At 52.3% G+C, this 20967-nt stretch overlaps 7 protein-coding genes across 7 annotated transcripts; 1 reads left to right on the top strand and 6 right to left on the bottom strand.

The window, feature by feature from the left end:
* Positions 1-1971: 1971 nt before the first annotated feature.
* SCP_0301530 (hypothetical protein) lies at positions 1972-2313 on the bottom strand (the record flags this gene model as incomplete). Its single annotated transcript, XM_027755550.1, has 1 exon — positions 1972-2313. One exon carries the CDS (start codon positions 2311-2313, stop codon positions 1972-1974), a length of 342 nt encoding a protein of 113 aa, XP_027611351.1.
* A 798-nt stretch (positions 2314-3111) lies between these two features.
* Positions 3112-4569, bottom strand: SCP_0301540 (hypothetical protein; the record flags this gene model as incomplete). Its single annotated transcript, XM_027755551.1, has 1 exon — positions 3112-4569. One exon carries the CDS (start codon positions 4567-4569, stop codon positions 3112-3114), a length of 1458 nt encoding a protein of 485 aa, XP_027611352.1.
* Positions 4570-5004: 435 nt separating this feature from the next.
* On the top strand, positions 5005-8305 carry SCP_0301550 (Sec34-domain-containing protein; the record flags this gene model as incomplete). Its single annotated transcript, XM_027755552.1, has 11 exons — positions 5005-5178; positions 5232-5630; positions 5682-5852; positions 5902-6039; positions 6095-6334; positions 6388-6479; positions 6528-6889; positions 6942-7099; positions 7152-7404; positions 7466-7569; positions 7637-8305. The coding sequence occupies 11 exons, from the start codon at positions 5005-5007 to the stop codon at positions 8303-8305; spliced, it is 2760 nt and encodes a 919-aa protein (XP_027611353.1).
* A 279-nt stretch (positions 8306-8584) lies between these two features.
* Positions 8585-9649, bottom strand: SCP_0301560 (hypothetical protein; the record flags this gene model as incomplete). The annotated part of the gene is made up of 4 exons (XM_027755553.1): positions 8585-9143; positions 9193-9264; positions 9470-9528; positions 9590-9649. 4 exons carry the CDS (start codon positions 9647-9649, stop codon positions 8585-8587), a joined length of 750 nt encoding a protein of 249 aa, XP_027611354.1.
* Positions 9650-11514: 1865 nt separating this feature from the next.
* SCP_0301570 (hypothetical protein) lies at positions 11515-11943 on the bottom strand (the record flags this gene model as incomplete). Its single annotated transcript, XM_027755554.1, has 1 exon — positions 11515-11943. One exon carries the CDS (start codon positions 11941-11943, stop codon positions 11515-11517), a length of 429 nt encoding a protein of 142 aa, XP_027611355.1.
* Positions 11944-16198: 4255 nt separating this feature from the next.
* On the bottom strand, positions 16199-19514 carry SCP_0301580 (hypothetical protein; the record flags this gene model as incomplete). The annotated part of the gene is made up of 5 exons (XM_027755555.1): positions 16199-16781; positions 16859-17280; positions 17789-18573; positions 18638-18980; positions 19041-19514. The coding sequence occupies 5 exons, from the start codon at positions 19512-19514 to the stop codon at positions 16199-16201; spliced, it is 2607 nt and encodes an 868-aa protein (XP_027611356.1).
* A 181-nt stretch (positions 19515-19695) lies between these two features.
* SCP_0301590 (hypothetical protein) lies at positions 19696-20928 on the bottom strand (the record flags this gene model as incomplete). The annotated part of the gene is made up of 1 exon (XM_027755556.1): positions 19696-20928. The coding sequence occupies one exon, from the start codon at positions 20926-20928 to the stop codon at positions 19696-19698; it is 1233 nt and encodes a 410-aa protein (XP_027611357.1).
* Positions 20929-20967: the final 39 nt, after the last annotated feature.

Here is a 20967-nt window from a genome sequence, read left to right on the forward strand (position 1 = left end):
ATACTGGCTGGTCCTCGCAGTGTCTGCCCCTTCATCTGTCGCAATCAATTACGGAATTAGGTTTTGCTCTGATCGGCATACTCGGTGTAATCATATCGCACTGCAGGTATATCCCATTATATCCCATTCCGTATCCGTCTCATCTGCTGTCGTTTCTTTGTGCCTAGGCTCATTCAAGTAGTTTCTTGCCTATAGACGGGGTGACGGGTGATAGATTTCCATCTAGAGTCGTGCTTCCTTGTTCCGAAGCTGTTCCGCCGCGTGGAAGAACGGTGACAGCTGCAGTGGAAACACAATACTGTGTGCTGATCCCATTGATCATGAATGTAGTATCAAACTCACTCGGATAGTAATGCGTGCGACGACGTGTGCGTTCGGTTTGATTAGGTGATCTGCTCGGCCGCTGTAAACGTCCGTCTGTCAGTTTGACTTCGTTGTTCAATGACAGATCGATCCACCTTCCTGTGCTATACATAGAGATATTGCGGCCGCAGCTGGCAGGACTCGAGTTCAGCATGTTTGAGCAGCTTGGATGGTTCTAGGAAGTTACGTCTCTCGTCCCATATCATGTTCATGGCACGCTGGCACGTCAAATATACATCAGACAGGTACGTACGTGCTCTGATATCCAAAGGGCCGGGCCTCGTCTGATCACTCAGCACCTGGAAAGCAATGGGAATTTACGGACACCGGAGCGGAGCTAAGTCAGCCCGCAACGCGATCGTCGCTCGGTCAGTCGTCGCCCATCCGCTCCGCTAGATGCAGGAGTATTCTCGCATACCTGTGCTGCATTCTCCATCCCTGCGTTCTCTGTTGCACATTGGTACTGAATTATTCGTGGATATGGAGTGAGTGCTCTTCGTACACTGCCTGCCGAGTTCCTCCTCCACATTGCTACAACATGCTCTGTTCTCTTGACTGCGGGACGACTCCAGTGTGATTGCTCCAAGGCGCACACGGGCAATCCCCGATTTTCCAGCTGCCCATTGTTTACTCTTGTTCAAGTCACCACTAATGACATGATTTATTATAGGACCACCTGACAGCTGAAGCTGCCAAGGAACTTGGGTTGTAGCACTTGACCATGAAGCCGTCAGCTCAGACGATGAATGTCCGACGTTTATTCGCTGAGCTTTTTGGCCCTGCCCTCCAGAAATTGATTACTGTGTGCTGCCCTTCATCAGGGGTTCACGCCATTACGCGGTGACACCTTTTGTCTAGCTCAGATCAATATTCTAGCATGAAGCTAACCCAAGAATTTGGCTGCCGCGATTGCCAGGTATAAAATCGGCCAATCCAGAATTCCTCCATCTCGCGCCCTCCGAACACGGCGCTCTACCTCAGATATTATTTCAACGGCACCTTCCTACCGAATAGCACATTGTAGCACGTTCTCAATGTGGGCTTGAGGAATTTCCTGAGTTCATGTGTCCTTGCGCAATCGTTCCTTTGGTGCGACTACAAGGTATGTGCGGCCGCTGTTCATATGCACATGTAACAGAGGTTCTGTGCTGCTCGAGATGAATTGTCGACTCAAAGTCGCATCTGCACCATCAGACAGACGGAAATTGTGCAAGACGGTCAGTGCCGCTGCCACGAGTCGCCGAGTGCTGATATCTTCCCAGAAATATTGACCCACCATTTAGCAGCGGTGCCCATTGAATTTCTTTGATTACAAACCTTGACCGCGAGACAGAACATTGGAGAGATTGTGTACGCTGAATTGAAGTATAACATTGTGCATAGCATAGCAAACTTGGTCCAAGTCATTTGAAAAGTTCAATGCTGTTGATACGTCGCATATTTCACCCTCAAGGTCCCCGTCATGGTTGTTCGACATCTAATCACGGTACGCGGTTTAATAGTCTCATATCGTTGTGGGTTCCCTTTAAACCCTGCGGGATCAGGGTGAGAAACTAACGAAAATGGGCAATCAAAGAAGGCTCACCGCTAGTAGGAGTCGACATTGCTTCATGCATTCTGCGTGGGTATGACGTGTATCTTCACAGAGTTCATATCCGCTTCAGCTACTCCTTCGAGCGAGGACCACGTAAATGCATGTAATCGCTTCCCGAACCACTGCAGATTCTTCTTCGATATTTTCGTATGCGTGCGGACGTGGATTTCCCGAAGTGAGTTCGGAGAACGAGAGACGTCGGAAGGACGGTTTGGTTTTCGGCTACCGCGCACCTCCACAGAACGGCGAAGGACACGATGGGGAAAATTCGCTCTCTGGTTAATCTCTAACCCGACCAAAGTGGGGAAAGGCCAGAAGTCTGCCGAATTGTACCCACCGCGAGGCGCCTTGCTCATAGTTCGGATGAATTCACTGATGGGCAGACGGATATCGATGAACTGAACGCAAGAAAAGCCAAAGGGAGCGACATGCCAGTGTTCCATACGAAGATCTGCGTCGAGGGATTCCAGTCGAACAGTGTGCAGTGATGGGCAATGGACCGACCGGTTGACAATGACTCGGTCTGTATATCGACTGCGCGTAAATTCGGACAAGAAGTTCGGACAAGAAGTCGTCTTCTGGGATGTTCGACAATGTTAGATAGGCCAACAGAGGTGCCTCCATCACATCGAGGAATGGCCATATTGCGAAGATCTAAAAAAGGAATAATATGGCGTATCGATCCGGAGAAATATCCAACAACCTATGTATCGGTAGGCCAATGTAAACGTTTACGCAGATCCCTACGGTAACGTAGATGTTAACGACGTCATCGGCATTAAAGAGTGAAAAGTGGCTTATTCGCTTCAAACAAGAAAGGGCTCGCCTTGGGAAACAGAAAGAATCTCTGGCTTATGTCTGGCACTTTGAACAGTGCTCAGCTCTGACGGTGGCCCAATTAATAGCCGCATCGTGTTCCACACGAGGCTCAGCCACACGTTTATTTGGCTGCTGCGAGATCAGAGGCTGCAGCATAATAAGTGCAAACAATGCTCCCCTCGGTTCGTCCAGACTAGGCTATTAGGAAGTCTAAACATATAGTAATAAGATGAAAAATATGACGGTAATTTCCCCTCCGTAATGGTGACTACAGAGTCTTCTTGGTTATTCATAAGCTAAATATGTACGGCAAGACATAATGTCGACAAAGATCCTCAGAATCGACAAAAAATTGTGACCGAACCATCTAACCTCACATCTACCACGTCATCTGTGACCCACTCGAACAACTGCAAGTTCCGTTCAAACCAATCGCGGTCCTCTTGGGGTATCTCCCGGAGCGTTTGAACACGAATCTCTTCGATCACGGAGGGACTTTCGAAACTGGTATGTATGGGGGAGACTTTACTCGCTCTCTGGCGCACTTCAACCACATGTCGAAGCCAACGAGGGGAGACTCCAGCTTCGCTCTGGATGTCTAGGCGCACCATCCGCGGGAAGTTCCCGTAAGTACCTGGGCTTCCCCGAGATGTTACCCGGATAAGCTCATCGAGTCGGCCGCCGCATCCTACAAAATGCACGACTTCAAAAGGGTACGCAATCTCTCCGAAGACCTCGATCTTGACACCAGAGGACAGCTTGGACAGCGTGAGGCTGGGTGAGGACGGGAAGTAGGCTAAGTCATCTTGATCTATGAGCGGGTAGCTTTGATGGACATCCAGGTTAATACACCTAATTGCAGATAGAACGGGAGCGTGGATTATTGCCAAGAGAGTGACGACCTCCTCGAGCGGCATATCCTCGAATGTAAACTCCTTTAACGACTGCAATTCGACCTTTTCAACATGGGTTTGCAGCGTCATCAGTTCGAATTGAGAGCCAATGAGATGGATACAAGTAAGAAGCCTAAGGGAGTGGAACCTCTTCATGAAATCCGATGCCTCCCGCCCAAAGGGCAAGCTATCGTCAGTTGCCAACACCTTCTCCAGAGCTGGGAAGGTGCCGAGATCGAGATCGGCCATGAACTCGAGTGTAGACCGCAATTCTAACGTACACAGCTGTGGGGCGCGAAAGTTAGAACCGATGAGTGGCAGTAAAGGATAGGGAGAGATGTCAAGAGAACTGATGGGGTCCACGATGACCAAGTGTCGTAATGAACGAGCGCAGCCTTGCCACTGCAACGAGGGTAAGCATTTTCGTGCCAGGTCGACGATGTCAGCCGAAATGGTGATAGACCACCACGCTTCAAGATGTTCGACCAGCAACTTCATGACATCGCATGCTAGCGTTGTCAGAGCATGCATGTCCGTAAGTGTAATTGTCCGATCGACCTCTTCCTTGCGCCGGACGACGAGGGTCAGTTGCCGATTGCAAGATCGCTCAAGGAACAACGGGAGAGGGTTTGGAGAATGGAGACCGTCCAGGACCAAAACGAGGGACGTCCAAAGCGAGGAAGTGTTGAGTGCGACGTGCCGCCATGACCGAGAAACAGAGGCCACGCAAAGCGCAGTATAAAACTGCTCATGAGGTGCATCGTTTCTCCAAGACTCAAAAATGACGTGCATCACATCCTCCGGGATGCGGTCAATCGGTACACGCGCCGTCGAGCTCGCATCATTTCGAGAGAGTCCAAGTCCGAGTGAATCTGTATCACAAGTATCCGTCGCAGTCATGTTGTCTGTATAGTTCAAAGCGATCAGAAAAGAGTCAGAGTCAGCAAATTCTTGTAAAAGATAGCCAAAGTATCATACAAGCGTGTTTTGTGCTGTACGATTGTCCTCTGAGGTGTTATGCGACGAGGGGTGCCGGTGATGTTGAACTAATGTTGAGCTTCGCCACATTCTGGGCGACCAATTCACGTGCGACGCGTTTGGGGCGCCAGCCAAATATATGCAAATCGATTCGGTGGCTGATACTTCTCCGCTTGCGTCCAAACTCCCTCAGTGCTTGTTGCGCTCCTTCCATCCGGCGTATCAGACGTCTCGAGGAGTAAGCATGCAGTATATCGTATAACAACCCCTCCAATGTTATTTACAGCAGATTCTGGGGTGAATCCCAATCATCGCTTCTGGCCATTCCCGTTGAGAGGGCCATGACCGCGCAAAGATATGGCTTCAAGCACGAATTCTAAGCGACAGAATACCCTTACCTCTCTCAGCCCATACCCAAAGCCTACTATAAGCGTTGAGGAGTGGGAGGCGAAGGCACCGCTGAGCGACCCTGAGGCGCGCAGCGTGAATCTCGTGAAGAAGGCCAGCGAGCGTAGCTCGTTGCCATCTAAGGTATGTCATTCCCTCACTTCAATTTCCAGACCTCCCAACAACTAGAAGTTAAGTCCAGCGTAGATGAATCTGCATCGTCTTCGCGGCCGTCAACCCCGACCGTTCGTAATAAATTAGCCTTCGGATCTCGTCCCTCAACACCCAACCCGTTGACCGCATCGCGTTCTCAACCCTCACATTTACATGCGCTCCATCCAAAGCAGCCCATCCAGACGCCACAACAATACTACGATTGGTTCGCTCTCATAGACAGGTCCGTCACGCACAGCCAAGAAGCTCACTTCCGTGCGCATCTGGCAGGTGTCGCAGAGCATCTTGACACTTGTGATGGGCTCGTGCAGCGAATCGACGAGGTAGATCAGGCCTTGGAAACTATGCTGCAAGAGTGGAGGAGCGTGGAGGACGGCGGGAAAAGTCTCAAGGATGCTTGTGAACAACTCCTTGAGGAACGAGTGTGTAATGCTTTGCAACCGTGTGTATCAATATACTGAAGTACCACGCAGGACCGGCTCATCAGCATGATGGAAGCGATTGGTGAGAGGCTGGATTACTTCCAGGAGCTCGAGCATGCCACGCGCATGTTGAATTCCCCTGGAGATTCGCTGGTACTGCAGACAGACTTCCTGTATATGGTCGAGCGCGTGGATATCTGCATTGATTACCTGAAGACACACGTAAGCACCGCTTCATCTCCCCTGGTAGTTGCTACTGACTGCTCGGCAGCGCCATTTCCGCGAAGCAGAGATTTACCTCCTACGATTCCAGCAATGCATGACTAGGGCGATGACGCTGATCAAGATGTACTTCGTTGGATCCCTACGTGCGCTGACGCAGGACGTGTCGAGGCGTATGTCCGAAAAGGCATGGCAGAAATAACATGTTTTATTGCACTTGACCTCTGATCATGCTTGTTCAGGATGTCTCAGCGACAGCACAGATGCATCTTCTGTACACGCGTTTCAATTCAGTTTCGTCACAGCTAGCACCGTTACTGGCAGAGCTCGAGCGCCGAGCGCAGGTGCACCCTGAAGAGCTCTCTGCGCTGCTGTCAGAATGTCATACGGCGTATTTTGCTGCACGTAAGAGCCTGCTTGTGGGCAGGTTAGTGGAAGAGATTAGGGGATTGGACCCAACCAGGACGGAACTCGTGGAATTGGTGGGTTGTAGAGTACCGCGTCATCCGAGGCTTGCTGACAATATCTTGCGCAGACCAGAGCCGGATGTAGCTATCTGAAGCAACTCTGCACGGACGAGTTCAACCTCTTCCGTTCGTTTTTCAACTCGGGCGAAGAGCAGCTCTAGTGCGTTACGTGTTCAGCTCCCCTATAGCATTCCCTGACCCCACCCAGCCAGTACCTGGAAAACCTCTGTGACTACCTATACGACGATCTCCGTCCACGCATCCTGCATGAGCCGCGTCTAACTGCGCTCTGCGAAGTATGCACCGTGCTGCAGGCGCTGATGGTCCTCGACGTACCTCTGCCGGAGGGCGACTCGGATGAGGAGACGGACGAGCTTCTACTGGACCTCGAGCATCGCCCCCGCAGGAAGAAGCTTGGTCTGCGGATGCTTCACATCAGCCACCTGCTGGAGATGGTCCTCCAAGACGCACAGACACGGTTATTTTTCAAAGCACAAGCAGTCATTCAGTCTGATGTACGGTATTATGTGTCTAAGCCTGAGGACCTCGCATATCCCGACAAACTTGTAGGTTCGTACGATTTTACCTTCGGATTCTGGTTGGTACTGATAGGCGCGAACAGCAGCGAGGAAGCCTGTGTCAAATATGGAGGGGGGTACCGTAGAGAAGGAGAGCGTGAGCGAGCTGTTCAAGTTGAAGTCTATGGACAAGCAAGATACGTGGTACCCCACTCTGCGTACGACCGTTTGGGTGCTATCGCAACTGCATGAATTCGTGAAGGTGGGTCTACGTTTGAGGACGTACTGGCTTTTCGATGCTCACGCATCTCTAGCCCGCTATCTTTGATGATATCGCACAGGAGGCAGTTACGCTTTGCAGACAATCCCTTGTCAGCGCTTCTGAGACGCTCCGCTCAAAACATGTACCTCCATCTTCTACTCAATCAGCTTTTTCGCCGTCGGCTGTCACTCTGGACTCACATCTGTTTCTCGTGCGTCACTTGCTCATCCTCAAGGAGATTGTGCAGAGTCTCGATCTTGAACAAAGAAGTCCAGACAAGCTCCTCGACTTCTCAGCAGTAACCGGTATGTCGCTACCTTCTCGTATCATCCATCTTAGCATGCATTCATCACGATTTGTGGGCAGATACCCTGGCGTCGATGCTTGAGAGGACCTCAGCTCTGCTCCCTACGGCTCTGTTTGCCTCCCTCGGAATGCCCCGAGACGAGAATATGTCCGACATCCGGCAGGTAAGATCTATCTATGTTCTCCTTCACAGATCACCTCTGTTACCTATTGTCTCACCGTGACCGGCAGGGCATCGACCAGGAGCTGAAACGCGCCTGCGAAGACGTGATTACAGCGGGCGCCGACAGCATCGTCGGGCCCGTCCGCGCCTTCTATGACCGCGTGGGGACCATTGTCCGGCTGAACTCGGCGAACCCGTCGTCGGAGCTGCAGCAGCTGACGACGAAGCTGTGGGCGATGCCGGGCACTGCACAATCGCTGCTGGACTCATTCCGCGCTGCGTGCGTGAATGAGCCGCCGAAGATCCTTGCGCGGCTGCGGTTGTACCTCGAGGACGAGCGCACCGTGCTCGTGCTCGCTGGGCACATCTGCGACAAGGTGTGCGCGGACTACCGCCGCTGGGCAGAGATGGCGAAGATGATGTTCGGCGGAGTCGTCGTACCACCGCCGGTGGAGGAGATCAGACAGTTGCTTCTTTCTGCGGGTCGTTGGGATCAGCCGTCGACTCCCCCTCACGGCAGAGAGGCATCGCCGGCTGGTCAAGGCGAAGCAGCATCCCCACCTAGCGGGGGTTCGAGGGCAAGTGGGGAGATAAGAGCACGTGGAGATTCGAGGGGAAGCGAAGAAGTAAGAGCAGCTGGCGACCCGAGAGCGAGTGGAGATGTCAAACCAAACGGAGACTCGAAGGCTGGTTCAAAAGCAGGCTCAAATAGCAGCTCGCAGCGCGCCGGCGGCTAATTATACAGGTAGTGGGTATATATATTGCAGGGACCTATACGCTACAGAGACCATAACCAAACGAGACAGACTGGAACTGACTTAGATGACTAGTAGTAGTACGTGTGTCGTCCCAAAGTCCTCACTCCGCGCAAAGCGCGAACCAAAGTACTTGTCCCGCTGAGGAGTGACGCGTTCGTGGTTTCCGTTCCTTCGTTTCTCTGCCATTATCAGGGCCGCCCAGCGCCCTGCGCTCGTACATGTATCGTGAGATGAGGTGCGAAACCGTCTCTGATGTGTTCACTCGCCCCAGCTCTGAGCGATCTTCCCGACGTCCGCTATCTGGAACCCGACGTCCAACGCATGTGGAGTCGCCTCGGTGTCAATGTCGGCGTTCTCCTGGACTGCCGCTGACGCTGCAGCCGGTGCGTCTGCTTCTGCTGTATAGACGTCCTCTGTTTGGGGCTCTGTACTGCTCGCGTCCACACCTCCATGCTCGATTCCGCCTCCATTTCCGTTCATTTGCCGCCCCGCGTCCCTGGCGTCGTCCCCGAAGCGCCCCATCCGCCCACGGGTCGCGCTCCGCCCGCGACGTATAGCGGTGCGCACGAGGCGCGCATTAAGGATCGGACGGCGGACGGCGGCGGGCTCGGAGGGGGGAAGGTATGACGCGTCACCGGGGTGGAGTGAGGATGTCGAGCGGCTCGTCTCGATCGAGCGCGAGGGCTCACGCGAGCGGGATGCGGCCTCTGTGTCTGAGGGGCCGCGCTGTCCAGAGGTGGAGGCGGAGCGGGAGGTCTCCGGAAAGGACTTGTGGTGCAGATTGAAGGGGAGGGGCGTGTTCACGTTCACCATCTTTCTGTGGGGGTGTGAGTAGGTGAGCGACGGAAGAGGGATGGGGTGCTTACCCTTCTTTCGCGCGGACGATGGTCCCGAGGCGGTCCTTGAGCTTTTGTTGGTCAACGACATAGCTGCGCGGTCTACAATGAGCATAAAGTAAGAGCGGGTTTGTTTGATGACATAGCACACATGCATAGCGCGCTAGTTTCGTCTAATAAAAGAAGGCGAATGTAGATTCCAGACTCGGACTGATTAAATGTAGTCGCAGTTAGGATCACTTTACACGGCCCGCTAACGAACTTTGCACAGAATTTCTGAGTATGAACGTTAGTGAGAAGTACTCACTGTGGTATGTCGGTGATGGTGGTCTCGGGAATGAGGTGGGTTCGCTCGTCCGCCTCGCCCTATATGCGATAGACATGGTCAGTGATAGAGCTCGCTGCACATTACAGCGAGAAGACTGACCTGGACCGGGGAATGACTGCGTAGGCAGCAGGAGAGAAGGTGAGAGATGAGGGACGACATGGTCGTCTGAGCAGACTGACTGAGGGAGAGATGGGCGCCAGAGGTTGAGCGACATTTGTACGGTGCCCAAATCAGGCTCGACCCCGCCGCGATGCCGGGAGATCGGCGCGACTGCCTTTCTTGGCACCAACGCCGACGATCACGCCGTGACGGTCGCGTGCATTACCGTGACCGTCACCCAAGGGGCATGATCATTTAGGTCCCCGTGTCCCTAGCCGCGGTGATTGCCTTCTACATTCACACCCCAAGGGTACGGCGACGCTTTCATGATGACGATGCTTTCCCGCACTCTTCAGTGGCTTGCACGACCCAAGTCTGCCAGAAAGAAGTGCTTCATCCTCGTAATACCCGATCCAAAGGAGTTCATAGGTGACAGAGTATGTCTGCCCTCCGCCTGAAAGGGGCTGTCACTGACCTTGGAAGCTCGCCTTCTGTAGGTTATTGGAGCACGAAACTCTTATTATCTGCTGCGTTTCGGGAGTCGTTCTGTGATGCATGATCTTGTCGGTTCTGGCGTTGGGCAAGTGCTTCATTTCTCGAATGGGCTTGCAATACTGCAACATATGGACGCAGGTACTCCTATAATTACGGCTTTCTTCACCGCACAAGACCACCTGGAGTGAAGTATCCGCAATGTATGAGTAAACCATGTACAGTACCACTGCCTCGAAGCTAATGTGTCTTTCTCAGACTCTCAATGGTCTCGCATCATCGATACTGGGAAGAGAACCTCTGAGGGTAAATCAGTGCGCGACGTGCTCATCGAGATTATAGATGCCTTTCCAAGTCACGATCTCAAATCCGCTGAGGGAATTCGCAAGGCCACTGAGGAGATAGAATTAAAAATTGGCAAGGTGGCAAATTCCCGATCGCTTTATAAGAAGAAGAAGCATAAGAAGAATTGAATGCTGACCTACTTTGTACAACTCCTCAGTATCAGTTATGTGATTTCACCTTCCGAAGATCTGGGGCGGTCATTAGGGTGTGTTTCTTTCTCTTGGACCGTCCGAGGTAAAATGACTCTGATGGCTTATATTCAAATTTACTTCGCACTCACCAAGTGCAGACTCTCTCAGATATGCAAGGCCTCACTCATGCACATGAACCTGAGGAAGGTTTTCAGGAGGCTAGATACCAATTGCGAGTAGTATAGGAAAGCATGTCCTATGTACTACTCGCAATTGGTATCTCCCGACACATACTACACAAGGCAAGCAAAAGAGTCGACACCGCTACCATCCTCGGAACACCTGTGGAGATCACCACGCCTGGTCAATTCCTGAAGGAGAGTGGGGCGATGATGAAGACCGGAGAGAGGCGAGCGGAGATGAAGCTCGCCAGATGGTAGGATGAGGAGGACGCTACACAGGACACCAATACCGGCGAGGATGACCTCGCCAATGACAACGACAACGACAACACTTAGGAGTCAAGGTCCGCACTGCCTTTACGGTACTAGCTGCACGGTAAAGTACTGTTCCCCCTCACAACACTTGTGCACCAGAGGAACAAATATGGTTTGCGCCCCTGGTAGAAGATGATGTGGTCACCACTTATACTTTTCTTTTCCCATGTCTATTTCTCTCTTTTATTTATAGGACATCTTGGTAGCTTCTCATCCAATTGAATTTCATGAATGCTTCTGAGACCCACTAGTTAGCTAACGGGAACTGCAACAAACAAACAATATGCTAAGACGTGGTGTTGTCCGCTCGATACATTAGTGTCTACTATAAGACGGAAAAAAGTCCAGGTGGGGGGGAGGGAATGGCGTGGAGATCTTGAGAGTGAAATAGTAGATACCTGATCACCAGGAACATCAGTACAAACGCAATGAGCACCACTACCATACTGGAGATCACGATCTACGTTGTACTCAAAGTCTTGCCTCCTATGACCCTCAAATGCCCGCGCTCCCTGATCAATGTAACTTCGTGGTTGCGCTCGATCTTCTCCTGTGCGGCAACTATGATGGCCTTGTCTGCCTCGAGTGAGCCGGAGAAGTGCAGCGCATTTCGCTTAAGCTGTGTCGCCATCTGTGCAAGCTGTGTGGAGAGTTCTTCGTGCACCGCGGCGGAATTCTGGAGGAATGCAGGGGTTGCTGTGGGTTTGGACGTGCTCGTGGTAGGTTTCGCTGGAGTGGGTGTAGGTATGAAAGAAGGTGGGAGGAGCGTAGCCGAAGAATCGATTGGAGGATGATGTACTACATGCTCGTCAGATGAGGACAAAAGCAAGCCTTGCGCAGAGAGAGGAGGTACTGCAAGTTCGATAGACGGTGAGAACTGTGGCTGCATCGGCTCCAAGCTCAGACGGGATGCATCTGTAGGTGCTGAGGGAATAGATAATGATGGTAAGATGGCTTCCAGACGTATTGCTTTACATCGGGGAATTCGCCTGGATCTTGTTTGAGCTTGCAGCGCTGACAAGCGTGACCAAGTGTGATGCGAGTTTGTAACCGCGTGTAAGAGCTTACAATCGACGCGTCGTGCTGGTACATATCTTGTGGGTCTTCATCGCTATGGTATAACTATGCCCAGAGCATGCGCACGGGCCATTGCTATTCTGTTTTGATCTCCGGAGTTACTCTGCATTCTACACGTCTTGTAACACCTTCCCGGCTGCAGCCCAGCTTGATGTTCAGCTTGTAACGTCTTGTCAGAGTGTTCCCGCCTTGACTCCTCTGAACAAGAGATAGCTGATAATGCGACGTGCCGTGCCTCTCCCCTGTGCCCTATCATAGCTATCATACGAGTTCCTGCTGCTGGCCCTAAAGTGATCGGTATGCATGTTGAACTTTCAGGGCGTCCGTCCTTCTGTGTATCATCTCTCTTCTTCTCCACTCACCACCTCCTGCATGTTGTGATGTGACTCCCGAGCTGTATGGTGCTCCACAGACATGTTTGTCTGTGTCAATGTATGGGGAGATATTTGTGTGCCTATATTTATCATCCTTGAGCTGAGAAGCTCCGTGGGTACTCCCATGTTGTTGTGTGAAGGGGATGGATGCCGTGTTTGACTACCATATTCACATCTCATTCTCCACAGATTTTAATGGTCATTCACAGTGTCTGCGGACATGCGCAACAATTTCCTCCTTCATCGCCCATATTTGGCCGCGACCCATCATGGCTTTCAGCGAATCCGGTGCCAGGGTATCCCTAGTGTGTGTGCGTGCAAATATTCGATGGTCATTGGTCGCACTGGTGGTCTGGCAGTTTTCGCGATGGATTGGGGTGATTCAGTGTATGTGCGCATATTTGGAACAGTTGGCATTGGTATGGTTGAATATATTTGTTAACTTGGGTATCTCATGTCCGATATGGTGGTGAGTACTGGGGCTAGTGATATGACTGTGATTTGCTGCACTCGAATGGATGCTGTCGCACCTGGTGGTGAAATGTAAGATCTTACAGGACACACAAGAGCTATCATCCTGCCTGAGTCCTGGAAGAACTCCGACCTTTCGCAATGCTTATTGTTCTTGGCAAAGGCTGCATAGTCTTACCTGTGATTATACTCGTGAATACAAGCCTTCTACACCTTCTATATATGTTATACCTTGTAATGACTTACAATCGCTCATAAGACCCATACCAGAAAGATGCAAATTCCCCGATGTAGGTAGTCTGCTTTCATTTGAGGGGTAAACACCGTCGCTCGCCATTTCGGAGTTACATAAGCATGTTGATCTCCGAAACGCGTGGAGTGGATCTTGTAGAACGTGACACGTCGCCTTCAGCCTGAGGGCGTTGTCCTTGTCGCGTAGTTTCATTCTAAGTGTTCACTCAGCTACCATCCTCGTAATGTAGTAATAGATTCTACATTTATTGGGCCACGTTCTTTTGAATTCAGATCACCTGAAGGTCGGCTCTTGTGCCGTCAAATCCTGGCCAAATCTGTACACTGTGACCCCCACGATTATCAGCTCGAAGGTGTCTGCAAGGCACTAGATGGAGCTGATGTCCTCGCAATCACACCAACGGGCTCCGGAAAAACTGTGTTTCTCATGATGTCATCTTGAACGGCATCGCAAGAGGTCAGAGTCAAGCCTACACATTGTAGATGTGAAAGCGAGGGCAGTCGTGTCAAGTCTGCGATCGGGACGTAGTGACAGATTGGTGTAGAGGACTCATTACCGACAGCCTACAGGACTGTGGTATGAGTACATATTTTACCAAGGCATACTTACAAGGCCTCAAGAACGTGTTGACGCGACGCGACAACCACTGTCTCGGGCAGGAACCTGCAGCCGGCAACACGGCCGGAATCCCGGCATTGCTTCGGCATCGTCGTTCACGAGCGAAATGGCGAGCGACGGCTAAAGGGGCGCGTTTGAAAGCAGACCTATATCAGTCCATCCCTCCCACCTCTCGTAGGACTGATTTTGTAGTCTGCCTTTGGGAGACTATGCTTTAGGTGAGACACGCTATAACATGATCAGTAGGCGCCGGTGGACTGTCAATTTGGCGGTAATCAGCCTTTCTTCTACATTCACACCCCAAGGGTACGGCGACGCTTTCATGATCATGATGCTTTCCCACACTCTTCAGTGGCTTGCACGACCCAAGTCTGCCAGAAAGAAGTGCTTCATCCTCGTAATACCCGATCCAAGGGAGTTCAGAGTATGTCTGCCCTTTGCCTGAAAGGGCCTATCACTGACCTTGGAAGCTCACCTTCGGTAGGTTCAAGTTATAGGAGCACGAAACTCTTATTATCTGCTGCGTTTCGGGAGTCGTTCTGTGATGCATGATCTTGTCGGTCCTGGCGTTGGGCAAGTGTTTCATTCCTCGAATAGGCTTGCAATATTGCAACACATGGACGCAGGTACTCCTATAATTACGGCTTTCTTCACCGCACAAGACCACCTGGAGTGAAGTATCCGCAATGTATGAGTAAACCATGTACAGTACCACTGCCTCGAAGCTAATGTGTCCTTCCCAGACTCTCAATGGTCTTGCATCATTGATACTGGGAAGAGAACCTCTGAGGGTAAATCAGTGCGCGACGTGCTCGTCGAGATTATAGATGCCTTTCCAAGTCACGATCTCAAATCCGCTGAGGGAATTCGCAAGGCCACTGAGGAGATAGAACTAAAGGTCGGCGAGGTGGCAAATTCCCGATCGCTTTATAAGAAGAAGAAGCAGAAGAAGAATTGAATGTTGACCTACTTTGTACAACTCCTCAGTATCAGTTATGTGATTTCACCTTCCGAAGATCTGGGGCGGTCATTAGGGTGTGTTTCTTTCTCTTGGACCGTCCGAGGTAAAATGACTCTAACGGCTTATATTCAAATTTACTTCGCACTCACCAAGCGCAGACTCTCTCAGATATGCAAGGCCTCACTCATGCACATGAACCTGAGGAAGGTTTTCGGGAGGCTAGACACCAATTGCGAGTAGTATAGGAAAGCATGTCCTATGTACTACTCGCAATTGATATCTCCCGACACATACTACACAGGGCAAGCAAAAGAGTCGACACCGCTATCATCCTCGAAACACCTGTGGAGATCACTATGCCTGGTCAATTCCTGGAGGAGAGTGAGGCGATGATGAAGACCGGAGAGAGGCGAGTGGAGACGAGGCTCGCCAGATGGTAGGATGAGGAGGACGCCGCACAGGACACCAATACTGGTGAGGATAACCCCGCCAATGACAACGACAACGACAACGCTGAGACGTCAAGGTCCGCACCGCCTTCACGGTACTAGCTGCATGGTAAAGTACTGTTCCCCATCACACTGTTTACACTGTTCCCCCTCACGACACTTGTGCACCAGGGGAACAAATGTGGCTTGTGCTCCTGGTAGAAGGTGATGACCATGACACTCGGTTCGACTCAACTGTTCCTCCCGAGCGACACTGTAATCTACTATTTCACTCTCAGGATCTCCATGCCATCCCCCTCCCCCGTCTCATAGTAGACACTAATGTATCGAGCGGAGAACATCATGTCTTAGCATATTGTTTGCTTATTGCAGTTCCCGTTAGCTAGTTAGTGGGTCTCAGAAGCATTCATGAAATTCAATTGGATGAGAAGCTACCAAGATGTCCTAGGTGATCCTGATCACCAGGAACGTCAGTACAAATGCAATGAGCACCGCTTCCTAAGTGCTCGGTAGCTGAGCTACGGAGGGAGTGTGCACGGCTCACTAAGACAGCACGTTCGCCGTGCAATGTAGACTGTTAGTCTTGCGGGTTGGGGAGAGGTGGATTCCGGCAGCAGCTCAAGCTCAGAGCGGGCTGCAATAGGCACCTCATGGGACTGCGACGGCCCGAGAAGTCAGTGGGGGACCGGCAGCGGAGGGGCGAAATGCGAGGGGAGCCTGAGCGGAGAGATTCGTGGAATCCAACTCGAGCGTGAAGCGGCGAAAAGTCGTTGAGAACACAGCTAACCACCCAAGGAGCGCAGCCCACAGCAGTCATGGCTCAACGCGAGCCCGCTGACTTCCCCAACCCAGGGCTAGCGTTCCGCAGCAAAAGATCAGGTCAGAGCATATGACAACATGCATTACAGCATAGACACAAACACACAGCATTATGAAAGTAACTACAGAGAATATTTCTTTTTGAATGAGTCCATTGCAGAGGAAGTAAGTTGCAAACGAGAGGAAGTGAAGGATTGTGAGATGAAGAGTGGTAATATGGACTTAATTTTCCGCCAGTACTCGAGAAAAGCACGTGACTTCCAGCTGCCCTGCGTGGCAACAACATCTGGATGAGTACCGCGAAGCAACAGCTCGGTCGCACCGCCGATACGAAAACAATGCCCGGTGAGGTGCTCGAAACCGGCTGCTTCCCAGGCCGTGTTGACGTGACTGAGAAACCAATTGCGCGTCATCGGCACCCAACCCGCGGCATCACTTGTTTCGAATGCGAAGAATGGTGCATGCACGGGCACGCGGGCGTTCGCCCATAGGTGATGGCGCAAGGCGACGACGGCGGAGCTAGGGTCACCGAATTCGGTGGCGATGATGTCTGCGCCGAGCTGCTTAGTCGTCTTGGTCCAGGGGACATGGAATACGGTGTACTGAGTACCTCCCGGTAATGTGCGGTAAGCAACGGGCGCTGCACGCGCTACGTGCTTGACCGGGTCGAACGCACCCGCGGAAGGGATTACCAGCTCACCAAGCCTGCAAAGGTGTTAGCAGAAAGAATGGAGGAAGGCCAGGTGCATGCGCACCGACAACAGCACCAAAACCCAACGCACGCCACTGCATACACAGCAGCATCGAATGAGTCAGATAAGTCGAGGTTGGCACGCAACGTGTACAAATGCTCGACAGTGACCGGCGCACACTTCTCCTTTGAAGCCGGCGTGGTCTTTGAAATGGCCGAGCAGGTCACTTTTAGCATCTTCGCGCCTTGCCATGGGGCACCGTGCAGTGCATGCCAGAAGGATAGACCTGCCATCCAGGTGTCCACGGTTGATTGCGTGACACTCCCGCTCCACTGCGCGATAAATGCGGCTAAGAGGGGCTCCATCGCAGGCATGCGGAGGTCTTCCGAGATTGCGAGGCAGTCGCAGAATTGTGTGAAGCACAGTAGTCCGGTGCCATAGTTCTTCCAAGTACTGGGGTCAAGAGAAGAAAGCATGACATTAAAAAGCTGTACTAAAGCTGCAGATGAGGTCTGTGCGGAGAGAGAAGCACGAAATTGAACAGCATGAGGCGTGGTCCAAAGCGCGAGGTGATCGCGTGCTAGGACATGAGGACGAAAAAGAGAGGGGATAACTTTGTTCTCGGAATGAGGCTGTCTAGGTTTTCGTCGAGCCAGTGTTCGCGATGAAGGGCCGATATGTGCTGTTTCAGCCTGAACAGCACTCGGCCTCTCACACTGGGACGACGCGCTCGCACGTGCGGGCGCAGAGGATGATGGAGTTGTATTAGACATTGGCAAGGAAGGATGCGAGCTCCTCCGGGAGCTGGAAGGGGGGTTGACGATGAGACATCAAGGGGCTCAGGTCGCCGCGAGAGACCGGATCCGCCAAGTTGTCCTTGGTGTTTACATAGCGTACAGTGAAGAGAATGTTCAGCGACATGGCGATAACCTCCGCACGACGGATGAAGGAGTTTACTTGAAAGTTGCAGCTGCGACTGCGAGCGAATGCACCCTCGACACCTTTGTTGTCACCACGTACCAGGATGGTGGCGTTGTGGTAGCCGAGCACATTCACCGTTCGGACAGCAAGTTCAATCGCCACCATCTCGGCCCAGCCAATATCACGACCTTCACCCTTCCATGCATTGATCGGTCCGCGCCAGTGCCATGCGCTCCATTCGCCACAGACAATGACTCCAATGCCCCAGGAAGAGGAAGCATCGACCCAGATGCCAAGGTCCTGCAATGGGCCCCGCGATGCAAGAGAGCGGGCAACATTGGGCACGTTGAGGATGGAGAACCACCACTTCATGTCAGAGAGGACAGAACGTGGTGCGAATCGTGGTGCGTAGGGGTTGGAGAATGAAGTGATGAAGCTGCAAAGGTTGGTGAGGAACGCACGGCCGTGCGGGTAGACAAACACGATGTGCGAGAGTGTGCCATTTATGGACATCACATCTCGCTGAGACACACACCCCCGCTTGACGGCGGCGATGAATACTGTGAGTTTTGCTAGATACTTTAAACGCTTCTCCTCGGGTAGGGTGACCGACCGCTGGTCCAGGTCCCACAGAAAACCGCTATAGACTGCCTGCAAAGCGTAGTCAGAGTATTTCATCTGGTGCCACGGGACACCCAGAGGGTCAGTGATGCGAAAGATGTCCGCCAGACCGTACACATACTCATAGACACCAGAGGCAGCGAGTTGGGAAACAGGAAAACGGAATGTAATAAGGTCATCAACCCACTTCCGAGACGGCCTGATGTTGTGCGCCTCCAGGATGTCGACAATGGCGTCCATCGGCTCACCCTGCACCCCGGTCCCTGACAAGACGCCGAATGGAAGAACGTGATCAATATAGAAGTCACCTGGGTCACATTGAATGACCAGAAATGGCTTGTGCTGGGTTTGATGGGAAGATTGCGGAATGCGGAGTCGATGTCAAGACAAGCTGCCTGCGCACCAGCAGGTGCATTGACAATCTGACAAGTAAGTTAGCATTGTCTGCTGTAGACATGCTCTGGAATCCACCCGCACAAGTAGTGGGGAATAACCAAATGGTATCCCGTGCACCGAGCATGTACCAAATGGCATCAACCTCCCGCGCACCGGGCAATGGTCTGACAGTGCGATTTCCCGTGCGCCGGGCAATGATCGGAGAATGAACAGCAACCTCCTGTGCACCAGACAATGATTGCAAAAGGAGATCTCCCGCGTGCCGGGCATTGATCTGAACTGCATGTCCCCTCGCACTGGGAAAGGATCGAGAAATTATTATGAAGGAACTCACGATTTCTGCGACCTCGGCTGCAGTGCCCCATTTGGTGGGGAAGTCATCCGAGTTGATCTGGCTATTCACCGAGACTCCAAACTCGTCCTGATATGAGCAATTCTGCACGAGACGGAATTTTTTCGAATCAGCCTTTGGAACAACAGCAAGTGGAGAAGATACGAAGTAAGAGCCCAAGATATGCTCAACCTGAGCTTGCGAGTATGGACCAGTCATGCGGCCAAGAGAAACTTGCTCAGAGATATACTGGTGAATGAAATCGATGTGTTCAGCACCAGAAGAATGATTGGGAGGAGCAAATGTGCGAAGGAGCAGAGCGAAATCACCAATGGGGAAACTGTAATGTAATTTGCGAGGCAAGAAGGGATAACGCTGAAAGAGGCCGAGCGCGTGAAGAACTGACTCGAAGGCATCAGCGTCGTAAGGGGTAATGATACGCTCATGCTCTGAGACACCGCTTAGCCGCAGCGGCATGACCGTCGGAACCACAGAGGGAGCAGATGTGTCCGCTGTTTCCGGGACAGTACATACCGTGGCAGGGCATGCGACCGTGCTGGACATTCCAGGTGAGGCAGATCTCCGCGCGCATGGAGGTGGCGAGGAGCTTCTTGTTCTCTCAAAGGGTGAATGCGGGCTTGCCGTTCGACATGGTCGATCACCCGCACTGACTGGCCCGATGTCCACTCTTGCTGCAGATGAGGCAGAGCATGCTCGTGGACGCAGATGCTCTGCCGTCACGAAAGGGCTTGGCAGTGGAGTCTGCCGCACCATCGCGGTGCGGGCGACATGAATCGGGGGAGTGTGATGGTGTACGATACGGGGTTTGGGACGAACTGGCAATGGGAGCCGCAGGGATAGGAAGCGTGCCTCGAGTACCGTTCTCGATGTGCTCCAGGCGGACTTTGAGAAAGTGATCATTGTAGCTTTTCGAGTCAACGACGAAGGTCTTCTTCATGAGGAAATATCCGCGGTGCACATCGATATCAAATGCGAGGATCACTGGGAAGATCCTGTTGAAATCGCTCTGCCCGGAAAGCCACATGTAGTGCTCCAAGAAACGCTTGACAATCTCATCATCGCAGACGGCCGGTAGGATCTCGAAGTAGTTGCGCCAAGCATCGCGCCACTCCTCCGGCTTCAGCGTCTGTTCATTGGGCCATTGGGCAATGTCGATCAACGCCCTCTTGATCCCTTTGCCGTCGTGCATCTTACGATACTGAACCTGCTCCGGATGCTTGTGCATCTTGGTCATCACCTCAGAGGTGCACATGGAGAGCGGAAGATGGAAACCGTTCCTGAGAAGCGCGGGGAGTTCCTGAGGCGTCTCGATGACTCGGCCGGCAAAGAGGTCAGTTTTGATCTCTGAGTCTATGATTATCAGCGCATTTTCGCTACCCTTGCCTCCACTTCCTGCGGTAGCCTCTGCCCGAGGGCCAGTTCCGCTGTGCTTATCAACACCTGCGTTCCACAACTTCAGGGCGATGCCCCGAGAGTTTGGAGTCATCTTCATTACATCCCGAAGTAACTGCAGGTTATCGGTATCATCTTCCGGCGTCCTGGGTCGCGAAGGCGCGCCTGCAGGCATTGCCGATGGTTCCTGGGAGTCTAACTGACCCGGAGATGCACCATCTGATCCATTCAGCATTCCCAGCTCCTCGTCATCGCTGACGCTATCTTCTCCGCCCTGTCTACGCACTGCCCTAGCAGCGTTCCGGGCCTGCCGCTCCCGGTTTTCCTGAAACAAGGCCAACTGGGCCGGGTTGGGCAGGCCCGCGGTGCCTCCACCTGATCCAGACCCATCGGGAACAAATGAAGACAAATCCTTACCGCCAACGCTCGGGGGAGGTCCTTGAGACGGCGTTGTTACAGATCGACGGAGATCATGCATGTGGAAAACACCAGAATGAAAAGAAGCGAGAGGCTGTAG

This window comes from Sparassis crispa (assembly GCF_003851025.1).
Source record: "Sparassis crispa DNA, contig_000002F, whole genome shotgun sequence".
In the NCBI taxonomy this organism is placed as follows: domain Eukaryota; kingdom Fungi; phylum Basidiomycota; class Agaricomycetes; order Polyporales; family Sparassidaceae; genus Sparassis; species Sparassis crispa.